General features: G+C 39.8%; 1 protein-coding gene across 1 annotated transcript; it reads right to left on the reverse strand.

The window, feature by feature from the left end:
- Positions 1–1,673: 1,673 nt before the first annotated feature.
- On the reverse strand, positions 1,674–4,667 carry klhl38b (kelch-like family member 38b). Its single transcript, XM_059339745.1, has 4 exons — positions 3,389–4,667; positions 3,130–3,271; positions 2,222–2,327; positions 1,674–2,088 (listed from the first exon to the last, which is right to left on the reverse strand). The coding sequence occupies exons 1-4, from the start codon at positions 4,624–4,626 to the stop codon at positions 1,799–1,801; spliced, it is 1,776 nt and encodes a 591-aa protein (XP_059195728.1). The 5' UTR covers positions 4,627–4,667; the 3' UTR covers positions 1,674–1,798.
- Positions 4,668–18,166: the final 13,499 nt, after the last annotated feature.

Genomic DNA, 18,166 nt, shown 5'->3' on the forward strand with positions numbered 1-18,166 from the left:
CGATTTAAAAGTTTAGTGGTGAATCACACCCCCACCCCCACCCACCCCCCTTTCTCTGATCCCTGTTTTTGTTGTGATGTTGTGACCAGACGGGACAGCTGTCGTGCTCGACCCTCCAAAAACCTTTTAATCACAAACACACACGCTCTCACATGTACACACAGTCACACACACACCTGTTGCTGACCCTCCTGGTTCAGTTTCATCACTCGCTCAGATTCTCTGTTGTGAAACCCTGCTCATCCGTTTCATCGCTCTCTCTGGTCACCTCACATCTGCCAGCTTGCGTGGCAACTGACAGGACCACATGCCTCACGTGGTGTAACATTCGCCCTCTTGTTTGTTTCTCAAAATAACATCAGATCACCTATAGTTTTTCCAGTCACCCGCCTTTTCTCACCCGCTCCACCCACTGTCCCCTGGTCTCCATTCGCTGGCAGTGAGCGTCTGAAACATCTGACCCATTGACTTCTGGTTTCAAAGAAATGCACACAGAGTCCTCCTGATCACATTATGTTTACTCTACATGAAACAGCTGACACTGCTCTCTGAAAGTCATTGATGAATTCAATTATGTTGTCTCATTAGCTGTTGCTGATCCTTACTTTAATACATATCTGGATTGCTTGCATGTTTTTATATTAACATTAAATGCCATTTTCAAAAAAAGTCTTCCATTTTCCTGCCCATCACCATGTGTTTTTGTATGAGCAGAAACAAACAGGTGGAGCTAAGCCATTTCAACATGTTCCCCCTCTGTGTAATATTTAAAGCTGCTGTTTGTAAAATGATACATTTTCCTATATTATCTTCTGCAACCTGCCTGGGCATGTGAAGGTCTGTGTGGGCCAAGCAGATACCTGATGACACATATAGGACACATGTGCTGCTCACATTGCATTTGCTGTCAACTGACTGAACACTAATGAAATGATACTTTACTGAGTGATGGAGAGAGCCCACATGTATACATTGAAATTTTATTATGAACCAGAAAAAGCAATACAAAACATCAAAAAACATTTAAAAAAAGGGAAAATTTACAGAATTCAAGTTCTTTTAGCCACAGATTTTTCAGCAAAGCCAGTTATTATTTCAGCATACAATAGATATGTATGATGATGCATTCAATCATACTATGATAATGGGTCCATAGCAGTGTAAAAAAAGAAGTAAAAACAACGACAATCAAAAGTTATATTTTGTCTAAGTGCAGTTTAAAGCTACATTTCAAACACTATGCTTCTATTTTGATTTCAGCACTGCAAAAGATATTTGTTCATCATTTAGCATTGAAACAATAGACATTGATCCAAACGTTCACCAGAAACTGCAGCAGCTTCACACCTAACAGCTGAGCACAGCTCTGACTTGCACCAAACAGTACACAGCCCTGGGATTTCAAACATGACAAGTGAAATCTCATGATTTAGAGCAGGCTGAAAATAGCACCCTCACCCTTTGTGAAGTCAGACAGGTTGAGAAGGGGATGTGGAGCAAGGTAGCTTGTTTTCATAGGGTTGGGTGTAAAATTAAAAGAAATAAAAGTAAAAACATAGAAAAGTGCATAGAACATTAAAAAAGTACATTCCCAGATATAAAAATGTCTCAGGCAAAAGTCATATTTATGTGATTCTTTAAATTACTTGAGGTGTGCTTGATTTAATGTGTCAGGGACTTAAATTGTGCAAAAAGTGCAGTTTTGCTACAAAATGAAACCTTTGTATCTGCAATGTGTAATTTTCTGCATGATTGACTGTTTTCTAAATCAATAGAATTACTATGAATCAGATCCCAGCTATGATTTTGCCCATGTCTGTGAGACATTCGTTAGAGTCAACGAGCCATGGTCAAACAGTTTATACGGCAGAGTCCCCTTAGACGTCCAAGTGTCTGTCTTTGGATCATAGCACTCAAAACTGTCTGAGTCCTCGATGACATCATGGCCGTTGATGTGGCGTCCGCCGGTGACGTAGACTTTGTTGTTGAGGACGGTGGCAGAGTGGTGCATCCTCCTCTCCTTCATGTTGGCACACTTAATGAACCGGTTGGCCTTGGTGTCGTAAGCGATCATTCTCCTGGTGTATCCTGTGACAAGGCAGACATTCATTTGAGAGGAGCGGCACGTGTGGCTCAAGCGGAATGCTGTGATGTAACTCTAATCTGATTCATGAAGATATAAATCATTAGTAATGAATTATAGCAAACTGCTACTATCTACCTCCAATAATGTAGATTTTGTCATCCACAATCGCTGCAGGAGCAGACACATTCTTCACTGTTCTGTTCTCCATCCTACACCACATGTTCCTGGCAATGTGATACACCTGCACAGGAGGAGAAGGGGTGAGGGGAAATAGACTGAGTGAATGAATGAGAATTAGGCTTAGTATCATCAGACCAGTAACAAAACCAGTACCTTTAAAGTGTTCATGTCCATGTTTTCCATTAACCTTCAATGTACACCACATTAACACAATCTAAACCCAACCATTTTATTATTAGGCATTAGACATAATATAAAGAAGGCAGGGTGGGTGGGGGGTGCATGTGTTAAAAAAACAGACTTTGACCAATGAGAAAGGGGTTTGTGTCCCATTTAAACTAAAAGTCAATAATTTTTAAGCTACTTGTAAATAAACTACTTCCTATATGTAAATATGACACATTCTATATACATCACTAATGTAACTGTGTCCCATAGTTTTCCTAACCTTATCCAAGTTGTTTTGTTGCCATAACTTAACATTTCCTGTGAAAATGGAAGTTTATTTTGAAAAACCACTAGGCACATAACAAGCAAAACCGACACACCGTCCCTGACATGGCCCGAATACTGAGGTGCACTGAACAATTTTGAGTTTGGAGTGAGAACGTTTTGGTCAAATACACTGTAGCTGCTGCAGTAGTTGGCCAATCATGTCACAATAAATCAAAGAACGCTTACACTTGATTCGCTGCAAGCAAAACCATACAAATACTGTAGATCTGGGTACACCAAGGATTGATGCAAGTATCATTTGGGGAAATGTCAATACTACTCGGTACTACGTTGTTTTAGTCGATACCTTCAAGTGTATTTTTAACCAGCCTTAATGAGGATGGATAGAACAAATAATTGTTTCTTACCTGTATTATTCTGACTGGGTTCTGCATTGCATCCTCTCCTCCAAACACATAGATCCTCTGGTTCGTAGCAGCCACTGAAGGGTGCAGCACCGCCTCAGGCATGGGCGCCATTGACTCCCATTGGTTGAACATACTGTTGTACCTGATAGCATTATTGAGAGATTGAGAGGTTATTATTTGTATTTAATCTTGTGCTGTTTGTGTTGCAGGCTATTACCAGAAAAAGTTTTGTATTGAGGATAATTACGGTCGACCTCACCTCTCCACACTGCCTGTCAGTCGTCTGTCAGGGCCAAGGCCCCCCAGGACGAAGATGAAGTGGAGGTAGGAGACACTCTGGTGGGCAAAGCGTGGCTCCAGCATGGGCTCTGCTGTCCGCCACTGGTTGGTCTTAAGGGAGAGGGTGTAAACGGTTGTAGTGACTTGGCTGTACTTTGTGTTTGTGGTCAGGCCTCCGATTACATACAAGACACTGTGAAGGGCGACGTAGGAGGCTTTGTACAGACGAATGGGCAGCTTGGCGAGCCATTGCCATTTCTCGCTCTTCTCATCAAAGACAAGAGCCTCCCTCGAGGTCTGTTCGTTGTTCTTCCTCCCTCCCACCACCACCAACATGTCGTGGTAGGAGTAACGTCTCGGTGCCTTCCAGAGAGGTTTGAAGTCAACTGCTGTGTTGCCAATGCATTTTGTGCTTACGGAAAACATGAGGCGCCTCACAGATTCAATGAGCTCGGTGCAGAGTGTGGATGACTGGATCAGAGGGTCGTTGGCTATGAACTGGAAGAGGTAGGTGGGATGTATGTAGCGTAGACGGACTTTCTTGAAAAGGTCGCTAATGGCACCACGCCTAGATAAAGGATCGTGATGGATCCAAGCAACAAGTGTCTCAAAAACCTGCTCCTCTTCTGCGCAAAGACCATCATCCTCCAGGTATCCCATGAGCTCCGGCAAGGAGAGCTCGCACAGATCCTCAGATGCTGACACATCGGAGAAGCTCTTCATGGCCATCTCCTTTGCTTTGTCCCTCAAACTGTTGCAATTCATGATCTCAGAGAGTCTTATCATGCTCAAACAGTTGTCAGGGCTCATTTGCTCTTGAAGGAAGCTCGAGCAGGCCTCAAAAAGGCGGCCATATTGCAACATGGATGCCGCCTGCATCAGCGGTAACACAATCTCCATGCTGATACTAATGAGTCCTGTGTAAACATAGTCAATGATACTGTTCAGAATGGTCGATGTGATGCCCTTTAAGCTGATCTTGTTCTGCTGCCTCTCTATGAAGTTGTTGCAGAACATGGCTCTGAAGTAGGGGCTGCTGGAGACCAGGACGTTACGATGGCATGGGATCTCTGTGTTATCTGACCAAAGGGACACATCGGTCAGGACGTTCTCCTGTCTTAGCCTGTTGAGCTGCAGGAGCAGGTTGGAGGACTGCTCCTTGTCTTTGTAGTGGAAGACTTTGACTGCTGGTTGGTCCATTCTGATGACAGAGACCATGTTGTTATTGTCACATTAGCTGGTTTTCAGACTTCTATTAATTTGTTTTTTTTTTTCATAAATTTTAAATCAAACCTCCTCAAATAGTATAAGCATATACTCAAGCCTGTAAAATGTCAATAAAAATAGAGTGTATCAAATTCAGAATTCAGTGTATAGTTACAAAAAAACTAAATTTAATCTGTGGTTTATTTCAATACTTTTACTTTCAGTACCTTACAACTGGTGGCACTTTGCAAATGTAGAAGAAATTACATTTGATCATCAATATTGGTGCTGTAAATTGAAGTTAACAACAACCTTTGTGGAAATCTCGGTAGTTAAACTTTGAAGAGGGATGGAAAACCACAGAGGAAAAAATACTGTATGGGTGAGGAAGTTTCAGGAAAACAGATAAAGTTTATCTGACCTTGGGGGCAGACAAAGTGCCTTATCTGCAAACAGATGAATTTGGTGCTCAAGAAATTTAATGTTAAATGCCACACACCTTAGGAGAATAATATGTGCAGAATGCATGCATAAGGTTCAACTGTGTCAACAAGTCTTATCTGCCAAACAGGCGTCTCAAATCTTGTGAATAGCAGCGAAGCTTTAACACAGGAAATTGCTAAACTGTTCAGTGATGGAGAATTTGGTGCTTGGTGAAAGTGGCTGAACATCTGAAGCTCTCAATCAAATGCCGGCTCCCTACTCTGGCATTCAGTCATCAAAAGCCTGCCTTCAGCCACATGGGCCCAATTCAGCACTGCTGCTCTCAGACATTTTATAAATATGGCTCACAGAGTGCCGATATTTTGAAAGTTGTCTAAGTAGATAACTGTAGAAACACCTGCAGACCTATTTCTGCTGTGGGATTTGTATTCATTGTCATGGAAGAAGTGATGCTTCTGTTGAGTAATGGTGCTTCACGTGGAGCAGAAAACTGTTTTGTTTTGATTTTGACTTTTAAAATGGATGAATGTGACTGCTGCTTTTCCCCTCTGCTACATGCATTATATATGAAAGCAAAATGTCAGAATAACACAAAATAAATATATTCGCAACATCATCAAAAAATGTCAACTTTAACAAATGATACAACACTGTTAAATTGTTCCTCACCATGTAAGCTAAGTATATAAAAAAAAAATATTAATAATAATTTTTCAAAGTTATCCCAACATCATACATTAAGCAAAGCATGCCCAGTGCTGTACTGTAATACCTCTCTTACCTGTTCCTCTTCTTGTTTTTATGTTTTCTGGGGGTCCCACTCTGTTTTCGAGGCAAGATCTCAGCAGAAAATCTGATGCCTTGACATTTTCCCGTTCTTTCTTCCTCTTTGCTCTCGTGTTGATGCTGTGTGACTCTCTTCCAAAGGGGGCTGTCTCTTTGTAGGAGCGTGCTGCGTACTGTTTGTTTCTTATGCTCTCTTGCCACGAGGCCTCTGTGTACATTCCTACCCTAAAAATAGGGCCTCTCTTTGGCAACACGGCTGCAGACTCACATGTGACACATTAGAGCGTTTTCTCAGTATACGTCTGACTCTCTCTTAATCTCTATTTTTTTCTCTCTCAGTCTTTCTTTCCATCTTCCTCAGATATAATATCCTCACTTCAGTGCTTCTTCATGGTCTGATCTGCCCTTTCTTCTCTATAACTACAACATTCCTGCTCACTCCATTATCTCTATCTCTGTGTGGCACATGATTGTAGCAATAAAAAACAGCACTGATACTTGACAACAACTATTTTGTTGGCTGCTCACACTGTTGGCTGTCTGGTTGAAAACACAGAGATACAAAAACAGGATTAGGTTACTGTAGAAGCAACATAAACACAAAGATAGTAACCACATGTGAAACATCCTGTCATGACTACTGGCAAAACAACAACAAAGTCACCATAAATTCAGTGAAGATGTTTCAGATTTACCCAGATTTACCCAGTTAGTGGAGAAGAAAATAGTCCTACTCTGGCCATGTGATGTTTTTGGCATTGTTTTTATAGCATAAAGCCTAAAGAAAAGTCCTTATTCAACTATTCAACTTCAATTTCCATCTTTGTATTTGTTTAAGTTCATTTCCACCTCATTTGTTGCATGCTCCCTGAAATAAACCAAGCTTTTTCACTATATTACCAGCTTTCATCAAGTGCATCCCACAATGTTCAGGTACCGAAAGACTGGGATATAATCAGTGCTTCCTGGACTCTTTCATAGATGCGACTACAGAAAAACAGCATGAAAGTGCATCTTCACTTGTTACAGATGGATGTTTTTCTTGTACTCAGGCTTGTTTACAGAGCTAGGCAAATTAGACATAAATAGCTGCTTGGGCTTTGACGACCACTAGACTGCAGTTCAGTGTGGATTGTGCAACAAAATCACAAGCTTGGACCACAAACTATTTGTGCCTGCTAGCCTTCAGCTTGTCGTTTTGTTGTTTGTGGGCAACACTGCAGCAAATGCATGCAGCAGTGCTAAATGACATGCATGACGTGCACAAATTAGACAAAAAATAAACTATATAAAAGCAGACTGAAAACATACATTCAAGGCCACAATATTGTACAATATGCCACATGTAACAATAATGTGGCACAGCAGTCAGCAGTCATGCTTAGCAAGCAGTTAAAACTAAACAGCACCATCTAGTGTTTGTGTCTAAAAAAGGTCACTTTGGTTATTGAGAATAACTGGTACCTTTTCTAATTAACTCCCTCTCTTATTTTTTTTTGTTATAATTAGACATGCTTTCAAAGTAAAACACACAATAAACAGGTCAGCTAAGGTGATAAATTGTCATCTATACTTGTAGGACAACCCTGACTAAATGTCATAAATGAATACCTACCCTTCTTGCGTGATATTGACATTAAAACTATCTCATCGATCGGTACGGTGAAGGGCAAAAGCTTAACTTGTTTGCCCAGAGGACACCAGAGTGATTTCATAACTCTCACACTCATATTCAAAGCTGTGATTGCATCCTTTAAAGTTAAGCACATTGTCTGCTATCTCTGTTCCTTCACCTTGACAAAAAGGACTCATTAATGTCTGCCTTCAGGCAACAACTTATATTAAAAGTTAAGGCTTTGGCACACATTGACAGCGTGCAGCCGAGCATTTTCATGCAGCAGCATGACTGTTGCCACCCACCGCCCGGTGCTGTGTCTTCATATCACCAAATGATTATCTTCTCATAAGCACATGGTCTAATAGAGCCCATACCCAGGGGATTTAGATCTCACTGATTAGTATTGTGTGTGTGTGTGTGTGTGTGTGTGTGTGTACATGTGCGTGCATGCGCGTGTATGTGTGTGTGTGTGTGAAGGGCAGACAGCTCTCCTTGGTCAAATAAAAGACTTTTCTAAAGCAACACAGACAGTGAGTTTACACTGAGCCTATTTTCTGTTCTGTGCTTGACTGTATTTGATTGGACTCTCCACATTGCCTCGCTGCAGATTATATTAATTTTGCATGTGGTCCTGTTATTTTTACCACTTAAATATGAATAGTATTGAAATGTTGTTTCAATGTTCCATGATGGCTTCGGAAAACACAAAGCACTGGCTATAAGTAGGGGAAAGGGGATCGCTCATCCAGATAAAAGCCCAGATAATTATTCCCTTACATCTCTGTTTGTACAATTAAGGCCTTTTTTATTAAATCAATGTGAAAGTAAATAAATCCTTTTGTATTAGTCCTGGTCAGAGCTATTCCACAGCCCATGGGGGAAAAGTTAAAAAACCAATGAGGTTTAATGCAGTCAGTCGTGTTTTTGTAGATTATCATGCTCACCAGCAATTAGTCCAGCCCTAAAACTGCACATAACCCAACTATCTTTCCTGAATGAGTTTAGTGCTTATTATTTCCCTGCGTTGGAAGTTTCTTCCTGACTCTCTGTCTTGTTGTTCTGTGATAAATCTGAGTCCTGGTCTAAAGTATACTGGTTTGTCACTCTGTCATGTCTGTTAGGATAACTTCCTCGGCCCCAGGGGAACTGATTCTGCGCTTGACCAAGCTTGCTGAGATTTGCAGCGCAAACAAGCCTCTTTTTCACAAGCAGAGTGCAAGAAGACTAGCCAGTGTCTTTGATTTGTGCCACTGACTTTTCGTGCAAAAACATAATTAATGACTCGCAAATTGCAAATGGCAATAGATCGTCAGCCGAGCTATACAAGGTCGATATACAGCTTTATAAAGAGTTTAGCCATCAATTCCCTCATTAGGTCAGAATTTAGAGAAGTCCTTAAAGGTGGAGTCTGTGATTCTTGAGAAAGATTGTTAATATTTGAAGTTAACGCCCATACAAGTACACCCTTCCCATTAGTGCATGAACTGCTCATTGACTTATTAGTGCTGTGTCGCTTTTTTTGTTTGATTACAGAGTTGTGTATGAACACTAGATCTTTACTCAGCACACAATAGTCAGAGCGTGAGGAGACATTCGTTGAATTTGACAAAAGTATATTCGATTAGAATTGCAGACTCAACCTTTAAAGTATTAATCCTTAAATTTCAGTTAGAGTTGATTTGGCGACACTTGTGGTTCCTGGTGGTAATGCTAAGAACTTTAAAATAATACAGTTGAGTTCCAAATGATAAATGTCCAAGAAAGGCTGTTTTTCTTTTCCAGATTTTGTTATCATGTGACTCATGTACATATGAGAAGCAATCAGTGAATGGGCTGTACACCGTCTGAAAGAGTCTGACAGGTATGGTGTGCTCCACCACTGACAATGCAAACTACTGTATATAGAGAGAACTAATGATTGAAAATACAACTTATGGATATAGCTGCCATAAATAGTTGAATAAAGATTTTAATTTTAAATTGATGTGCTAATATTGCTCTGGCTCAAGTTTTCAATGCCATTTTCAAGTGTTAAATGATATGGATTATTGAGCTTGACTAAACATGCATATCTCATTTGTAAATTAGACATCAGATTCAGCCAGACACTCAAGATGTGGACCTACTATCATAGTGTACTGTATTTGTAGGAGTAGAGTGCACAGACAACTCTTCAATAAAAACTGAACTCTGAGGTCACTGATTTTAACAAAACAAATAAAGATTTGAAATGTAATCAAGCTTACAGTGTGTTGCTGATAAACCTTTTAGAGCAACAGTATTGTATCCACTAGGTGTCAGGCCAACGTTATGCAAATTTCAGAGTAGTGAAAAGCTTACTTTCTCCCCTGTGATTTCCAACAAGCGATCAAGGCTACACTCAAAACACACTCTGTAAACAGAACACAAATATAAACTGCTGAGATGATAATTGTTTACCTATTATTTAGCTATTTTAAGGCCAGCACAACAGAATATCTTCTAAAAATACTCAGAAAGAAAATAAAGCAATTTTTCCCAACTCCCAATCTCTTTTTTTTTTTTATTGCTGCCAACATTGCACCCATGGTGTGGAATTTAAAATGGCCATTTACTCAGACACAGATAGCCAGAACAATTGAAACAGACAGTAAAAATCATGTGATAACCTCTCGAGTCAATCTGCCGAGGGGTATTACTCCCAAGTGCAAAGAGATCCATGCCGGGCAACAGTGAGAGCAGTAATCTGGCTTTGATGGAGAGACGTCCACGCGTAAATCAACAAAGAGAGAGGGGGAGAGGCGGAGGCTTGAGGAGTAGCCTACAGAGACAAAGAGAGAGAGGGAGAGTTGGGTAGGGTGCTTTGTGGTGGGAAGGTAAGTGTGTGTGTGTGTGTGTGTGTTCCTGTACATTCACACATGCCCAAGCAGGGATGAGGTCTTAAAGGGCTTACAGTTAGCTGCTTAAAATTCTTCTGATGTAACCAACACATGCAGGACATGTTATTTGTAGAGAATAAAAGTGCTTTGTAGCAACAAAAATATGTGGAGGTGGAGGGGGAAATGCTTTGTGTTTACTCATTGTGCCCTCCACTGTAGCTCTCCCAAGGTTCCACTCTTGTTGGTATGGCGGTCATTCAGTCGCCGCCACTGTGCAGCATGGCAGATACAGCCTCCCTTTATGTCTGCTCTAATAGAGCCGGCTATGGGGGTTAGTGGATAGAGGGCAGCGTTTGGTGATACGTGTGTGCATTTATGTGTGCTATATGTTGCTACATGTGTGGGAGGGCGGGGTGAGTATGTGTCTGCCTATGTGTGTGTGCACAGCAGATATTGATATTCCACATGCAGCAGAAGCTGAAGCCAATGTCTTTAAAGTGTCAGCCCTCAGCAGCCAGCCAGGTGTACCCGAGGTTCAGAGGAGAGAGGACGAGCAAGGAACAGGAGTAAAGGGAACAAGGGAGCGAGATAGAAATATAGAGGAAAAGAGAGAAGCCATGAAAGACAGCAGAAATACAAAGGCAGTGGAGATGAATAGACAGACACAGAGAGAGGAAAACGGGACAGAGAGAGAGAGGAAGAGAGAAAATGTATCGGGAGGGGATGAGGAGAAGAACACTTTTGCAGGGTTTCTGGAGGTGAAATTACTCAGATGTCTTTGAAGGCCTTGACCGTCTTCCCCCTCTGTATTCTGGCCGTCAGGCAGACAGACAGAGAAACAGATGGACACAGAGGGAGTGGAGGATGCAGGGACAGGCAGTGGAAATGTCAGGTTTCAAAACAGGGCAAATGAGTGCTTTTTAGGTTCGGCGAGGGTCAGTGACTCCACAATAACACAAAAGAATAATTGGCAAAGACTTGAAAAAGCATGTTCTGCCGTTAAACAGACCAGCACTCAAAAATGCAACATTCCTTTAGGGGTTTTGGCTTCGACTCTATACTGACCCTTCCTTAATACGGTATTTTGTATTTTCTTTGGTGCAAGCCTTGTGTTTCAAACAGCAGGTAAACACACTATTTTCTGCCAGGTTCTCTCTAATACACTGTTTTGAAAGGTAAATAAAGGGTGTTTGTAGAGCAAGAACAAATAGCACCCCTCTCTACAGAGGGGGTGACAGGTTTCTGATGGAAAAGAAGAATCCCCTTCCTTATCGCTGTTTGAAGTATGACCAGGACTTTTTTTCTAGAAGCTGCTACAATCAGTGTTTTTATGTTCACTGTTGATCAAATGACTGTGTAATGAGAATAGGGTTAAGCTCTTTGTGATGAACCATCAAAGAATTATCACAGTCTCTACAGTCCCCCTCAGCTCTGCAGTGTTTTAACACCAGATAGTTTTTTGTTTTGTTTTTTAAAGCAGCTCTAACACCCACTGTGCACAATTTGCCTCACACTAAATAACTAACAGACAAAGTTAGCAAGAAGCAATTAAACATTGTGGAGCACTTTGCAGTTAAAAAGCCAAATGTTGGTGGATATAATTGTGAAAAATAAGTAGAAAACTCATCTAATTATGAACCAGAAGGTGCTATTTGTAGTCAAGTGGAGACCTCAGTAGCCGTAGTAATCGTGACGGGAGCAAGGGGATCGTAAAATATATAATTCAGGAATGACTTTCATGTTGCTTAGCGTAATGCTCATAATCATTTGATATGAGATACTTACATGCAATATAGTATATCAGCTCATTGGGTTCATGTCAATGCACTTTTAGTGCAGCATACTGCTCTCACGATACTAAGCGGAGATTTAAACCCTTTCTTCCGCATCAGTTTGATCCATTGAAAACAGTAAAAACAAAACTTTAGCTAAGCATCAATGGACGGGCACTGCACTAGTAATGATAATAATAGATAAAGGATAAGGTGGGGCAGGTGGTGGATGAATCAAACAAACACAAAACTTTGACACAAGAAACCGCTGTTCATGTTTTTACTAAAAGTGAATTGTTATCTTAAGTGAATTTGTAAAACGTTTATTTTTTCTACAAATTCTTGGTGTCATCACCTACATCACCATACAGTAGTACAACAACCTGTAGTGGTTACGTGAGGAAGTAGTTATTTTAATCCAAACTTTTCTAACTTTAACCACTTTCTTGCCAATGTAACGTGTTTAAAGCAGTAACCTTCACAACATTAAACTTTACGTTCACACTACATAGGAAATCAGATGAACCATCGTGCATACGTCTTCGCAATATACTAAAGTAGCATTGGTAGACCCTGTAGAACATGGTGTAGAACGTATAAATTATGTATGGATATTAACTTAAAAGTTAACTTGCAATCCAACTGAAAATTACGATATTGACTTTTGGTTTCACAGGGGAAAGGAACACCAGCTTCCTGGGTCCTCTGTTTGTTTGACCCATCCATCCCTCCTGACCTCTTCCCTCCATGGCCTACACTGTAAAAATTAATCTGTTAAATTTACAGTAAAATACCGGCAGCTGTGGTTGCCAGAAGTTCATCATAAAAAATGCAGTGCACTGTAATTTAGATTGAATGGTGTTAGTTGTAAAAATAAAATAAAAAAGTTACACAGCGAAACAGTGTTTCCTACAGTTTATGTTAAAGTAAAAGTTTTGTGCTATTCTTTGATTTACGGTAATTAAAAGTGTCTAATATGGTGATATACAATTTTTAATTTGACGTCCTATTTCTGATGTAATTTGGCAGTGTTTTACTGTAATTCCCACAAACATTTTTTACAGTGTACTGCGTTGCCTACAACCTCCTTTGCCTCCATTAATGGCAGAACGTGCTTTTCCAACCTCCATTAGAGGTCACCACCGAACAACAAACCTTCCGGCTCACGAGTATCTGGGTTATATACATATAATAGTGCGTTACTTTTCAGAGGTGTTAGTATGAACAGTGAATGATAGCAGCCTGAAGTAAGAAACTGCTTTAAAAAAAATTGCTGCTTCAACTGTATAGGTTGATAAAAAACAATAAATGATGGTTAAACTTTAACTTTTCTGGGGAGCTTCTTTCAAAGCGTTCTTTATTAGGAACATGCTGTTCACACTAACAGAGTGTACATTCACACCTGGAGGCTGCCCAGTCCCACCACAATCGGATGTGTTGGCCACAGAGCAGTTCAGGGACTGAGGGCCTTGCTCAGGGGCCCGTTTCTAAATCAGAACTTAATTTCTGTTCAAGGGAAACCTGTTAATGCCAAGCTCTCAGCTCAGCCTTTCATTTCTGATCCTTCTGAGATTCTCTTATTACGCTGAACTCTTCCTCCTCTCTCTCATAACGTCCATCTTTTCCTTCAGGTTCTTCTTGGCTTTCACCACGTTATAATTCATGCAGCTTCTTCTTCTTCTATGCCTCCCCAGGTCCTCCTGGAAACCTGTTACATTTCTTTTCTCCTCCCTCATTCCTCCGCCCTCCCCCACTCTTTCCTCCCCCTCATCGCCCTCCCACATATTTCTAAACAGCATCCACGTTAATGGAATGTACTTTAGCAGCAGATAATGCAGCTTTGGGGATGATGACTATTCTGACCTTGTCTAAGATGGCAATGTTTTGTCAAACCAGACCCATTCGGTGCCTGCATATGCATTCACCTAAAAGGAACATCAGGAGCTAATCATGTAAACACTGATATAAGACTATTTGGAGCAAGCATTCCAATGAATGAAGAATGCCTCCTTCTTGTGAAAGTACTCTCTCGCCCTTAATCTGTTTTGGACACATGTATCTCTTTCCTGGAAGGGATGCAAGTTGTTAGAGCTAATGTTCTGGCTCCAAATCAGCATCCAAACACCATTCTTTACATTCGGTAAGCGCACAAACAGTGTTTATTAGGATAGGAAAACATTCAAAGAAAGACTCCCTTAACGCTGTTGTGTTTTTTTATATTTGTGTCAGCGTCCTTGGCCTCAGGAGCTGTTTTCAATATTTTTTCATTGAGTGCAGTCCGTTCAGTGAACTGTAGCAGTGGACCTACATTTGCAGTCTTGTCCCATCTACACCGTCTGTTTCGGTGTGTAATTGAGAAAACTGGGAAACAGAACAGATAATTGCTATTTACTAACTAATTTCCTATTTTTAACAATATCTGAATGGCATTGTTTACACTGAGCTGAGGCTAGTTTTCAATAACACTCCAATAACACTCACCGCCTGTGGGAAAAAGGCCTCCTGTTACACACTGACATTTATGTATGTAATGTGAAATATTGTATGCAATGTGAAATATACTTTTCCAATGCCTTTCAGACAGTAGGAACATTGTATGTTTATTGGTTGAGGTTTCTATTTTAAACAATTTTTTACAATGTCACAGTTCTTTGCCTCTTGGTTACTGAGGGAAAATATTGAGCACAGTATTACTTGAATAGGAACCCTAGCTCTTAGAAAGTTATATATGTTGTTTCTTTAGAAAGTGGTTTCCCTTTTTTTTTAAAGGGGCACGGTGGCGCAGTTGGGAGCACTCTCGCGTCACAGCTAGAAGGTTCGCTTTCTAAAGAAAAATATTATTTCTAAGAACTAGGGTTGCTATTCAAGGGCTAAGTGTTTTACACAAGCTTTTCTTTATAGCAAAAGGTGTACTGTGCTCAATACTTTCCCTCAGTAACCAATAGGCAAAGAATTGTGACATTGTAATATATTGTAATATATTGTATGTATGTATGTATGTATATATGTCTGTATATATATATATATATATATATATGTATAATTTTAATTGGAAGTTCACAGTGTGTTCAGTGTTTCACAAAAGGAGGCAGAAAAGATTGCAGATTGTTAGAAAAATAAAACACAACAATTTTTTTTAATGCTGCATTTAGAAGGAAAAGCATTAAGATATAAAAAAAAAACAATTAAAAAAAAGGCAGAGTAAGGCAATAAATAAAGGTGAAAGGGATAGTTTGGAAGTGGGTTGTATGTGATACTTATCCATAGTCAGTGTAATGCATACAGTAGATGTTGGCTTGCACGCTCCCAGTTTGGAGAAGCAGACAGAAAAACTAATAGAAGCTAAGCTGAGTACTTCTAAAGGACAGGGCCTCAGCAAAACATAATTTAGCCACCTAAAAAATGTCCCAACCAAATATTCTAGATCAGTTTTAGAGTATGCTATATTTGGAAGATCTTCACCACTTTACCTTGCTGTCAAACTCCCCAGTTTGAGTTGACACCGGGGTTAACTGAAGCTGTTTTTGTCTCTTGTCAAAGTCTGCTTTTCTGAGGAAAAAAAAAAAGAAGCAGTAATTTAAGCAGAACATAGTATAGGAGTTGCTGGTCTACCAATGCCTTGATCATTTAGTTTATGTGGCTTTGGTGTTTGAAGTGTTTCTTTGGATTCACCAAAGTCACACAATGAGACGAACAAACTAACCAATCGAGGCAGATCAGACCAGCTGCTTGCATGTAGGTATGTTTGACAGCAAGGAAAATATTCAAAATATGGTGTAGTTCATTTTTAGGTGGCTAAGATGTGTTTAGCTGCTTAGCAGAACTATGTGTAGCTTCTATCTCTGTACACCTGCCTGCTTCTACAAACTGGGTGTCTAACCCATCTACTATAGATAATACACAGACTATAAATAAGTACCCCATACAACCTCACTTCAATAAATATGAACTATCACTTTAAGACTAATGATGTGAAATAATGATATCAAAAGAATCAACCACTCTAACATAATATAGGTTTGGGCATCGTGTACAAAGACTGTCTGTTTTTTTAGATTTAACTTTGGTTAGTGGAAGATCTTGGATAGATGACTAGACACAGTAAAAGGTAGTGTGGTTTTAAAGGTTTAGAGTTCTTCTCTGGGGCTGTACCATGTAGTGCAGTGAAATTACAGCAAAAAAACTGGTTGAAAAATTCCCTCAAACCCACAGTAATGAGTCTAAAACTCGACTGAAGTGAGCAGAGTCTTTTTGTTAGAAGTCTGGCAGCAGAGTTTTGAACAAGCTGGAGGTGATTTATTGAAGACATACTGAATGTAAATGAAAAAGTACTTTACAATATTCTCAGCAGCTTGTCACAAAGGCACTGATGGATTTATAAGTGTCATGACCCGCAGAATGGATCTCATTTTTACAATTTTTATGTGATTTAGGCTCAATTTTGTTGTGAATGAGAGATTTTTATTTTTATATTTTTAGATGTAAAGGAGATGTCATTGAGACTGGAGGCAGACAATAAATCTTTACAGTAAAATGTGAACATTAAACAGATAAAATTTTGCATATACACATCAGATAGAGGTTACTCAGGTACACTTATCAATGAGTAAAACTAAAGGCTAACTTTTCTTTTGTTGTCTTAACTCATCAACACATGACAGAAGAAAGAAAATAACAACTTAACCCCTGACTCTGAACCACTACTTGAGTCTTTCAGATAATAATGTCTTTTAAATGAATAGTACCTGATTTAAGTGCTTATCTTTGTTTCTTTAAAGAATGAGCGATGGCTCTGTAATTGTTGTGAAGCTGTTGGTCAAGGTTTTGGTTCTCTAAAAAATGGATGAACACCTGCATGCTTTAAATATCAAGACACATAACCAGAGGAAAAGCAGCTCAATAATCATATGCAGGCTTGGACCAATGCTTCTTTTAAATAATGAGTTGGCAAAACATCCACAGGGCTAGAGGAGATTTTCATGCAATTAACCGTGTCAATAAGATGTGGGAGACAGGAGGCCGAACTGGGACAAGAGTTGGGTTACCTGTCAATGTGTGAGTCAACAAGAGGACCCATGTGAGAGAAAGAGAGTTCATCTTTTCTTTAAAGAACAAGGAAGACTTCTTCTCATTTCTCTAAGATGGACCAGGAATCTTTGAAAATATGCTTACATACTTTAAAACCAGTGCTGCAACTTGTGAGACATCCAAAGATCTCAACAAACTTGATAGCTGAGTCTCCAATCAACAGAAAGTTTGTACCTTCATTTAAATATATAGGCTTAGCCCACTGATAAAAGCCTTTGCATTTGCAGTAGTATGAACTTGGTGTCTGTGGCACTGGCAACATTTCCAAACATCAAGTCAGTTGAGCATGGAGCTAAGTTCTGTATGGCCAAACTAAGAAAAGAGTGAGGACTTTTAGAAGCCAACTGAAGACATTTTTATTTGTTCAGGCTTTTGATTAATTGTTTTGGGACTGCTGTGGTTGTTTAAATTGCTGTTGTTTTGGTCTTTTAAAACTTGTATGTACATTTTTATGTTATGTGTATGATTTTTATGTTAAGCACTTTGTGATTTCTGTCTGTGAAAGGTGCTATATAAATAAATTTTACTTACTTACTTACTTACTTACTTACTTACTTACTTACTTACTTACTTACTTACAGATGACGAGATCCAAAAACAGAAATACAATTACCAATTATCACCATAAGTGCAGCAAAAGAGAACTTAAAAAACTGCTTGTCAAATGATCGAACTGCGTCTAAAACCTCATCTTGCCTGTCTGTGTCGGAAGTGGTGGAGCCACCCTCCAAAGATTTTGTAACATCGGAAATTTGCCGTCAGGTTGCCCAGGTGAGAAAAAAGGTATAACTTCTCTTTAATTTGGCTCTTCACACATCAACAACATGGAATACCACGAACACCTTGGGGGAGAGGCTGTCCGAAACCCTTATCTCCACTCGGATCACTATCATGTCTCAACCCTGCATGTCACACAGCAGGATTTCTTTCTCATCTTTGAATATTTTCATTCAGAGCAGGTATGAATGCTTTGGCCTTTAGATGTC

Source organism: Centropristis striata, chromosome 8, assembly GCF_030273125.1.
Source record: "Centropristis striata isolate RG_2023a ecotype Rhode Island chromosome 8, C.striata_1.0, whole genome shotgun sequence".
Taxonomy (NCBI): domain Eukaryota; kingdom Metazoa; phylum Chordata; class Actinopteri; order Perciformes; family Serranidae; genus Centropristis; species Centropristis striata.

Bases quoted from the DNA above. Each gene is read 5' to 3' on its own strand.
- klhl38b (XM_059339745.1), bottom strand. From the start codon at position 4,626: ATGGTCTCTGTCATCAGAATGGACCAACCAGCAGTCAAAGTCTTCCAC. The intron at 2,328-3,129 runs GTAAGAAACAAT...CCTCCTGTGCAG, and splicing joins ACCCAGTCAGAATAATACAG to GTGTATCACATTGCCAGGAA. The intron at 2,089-2,221 runs GTAGATAGTAGC...GCCTTGTCACAG, and splicing joins CAAAATCTACATTATTGGAG to GATACACCAGGAGAATGATC.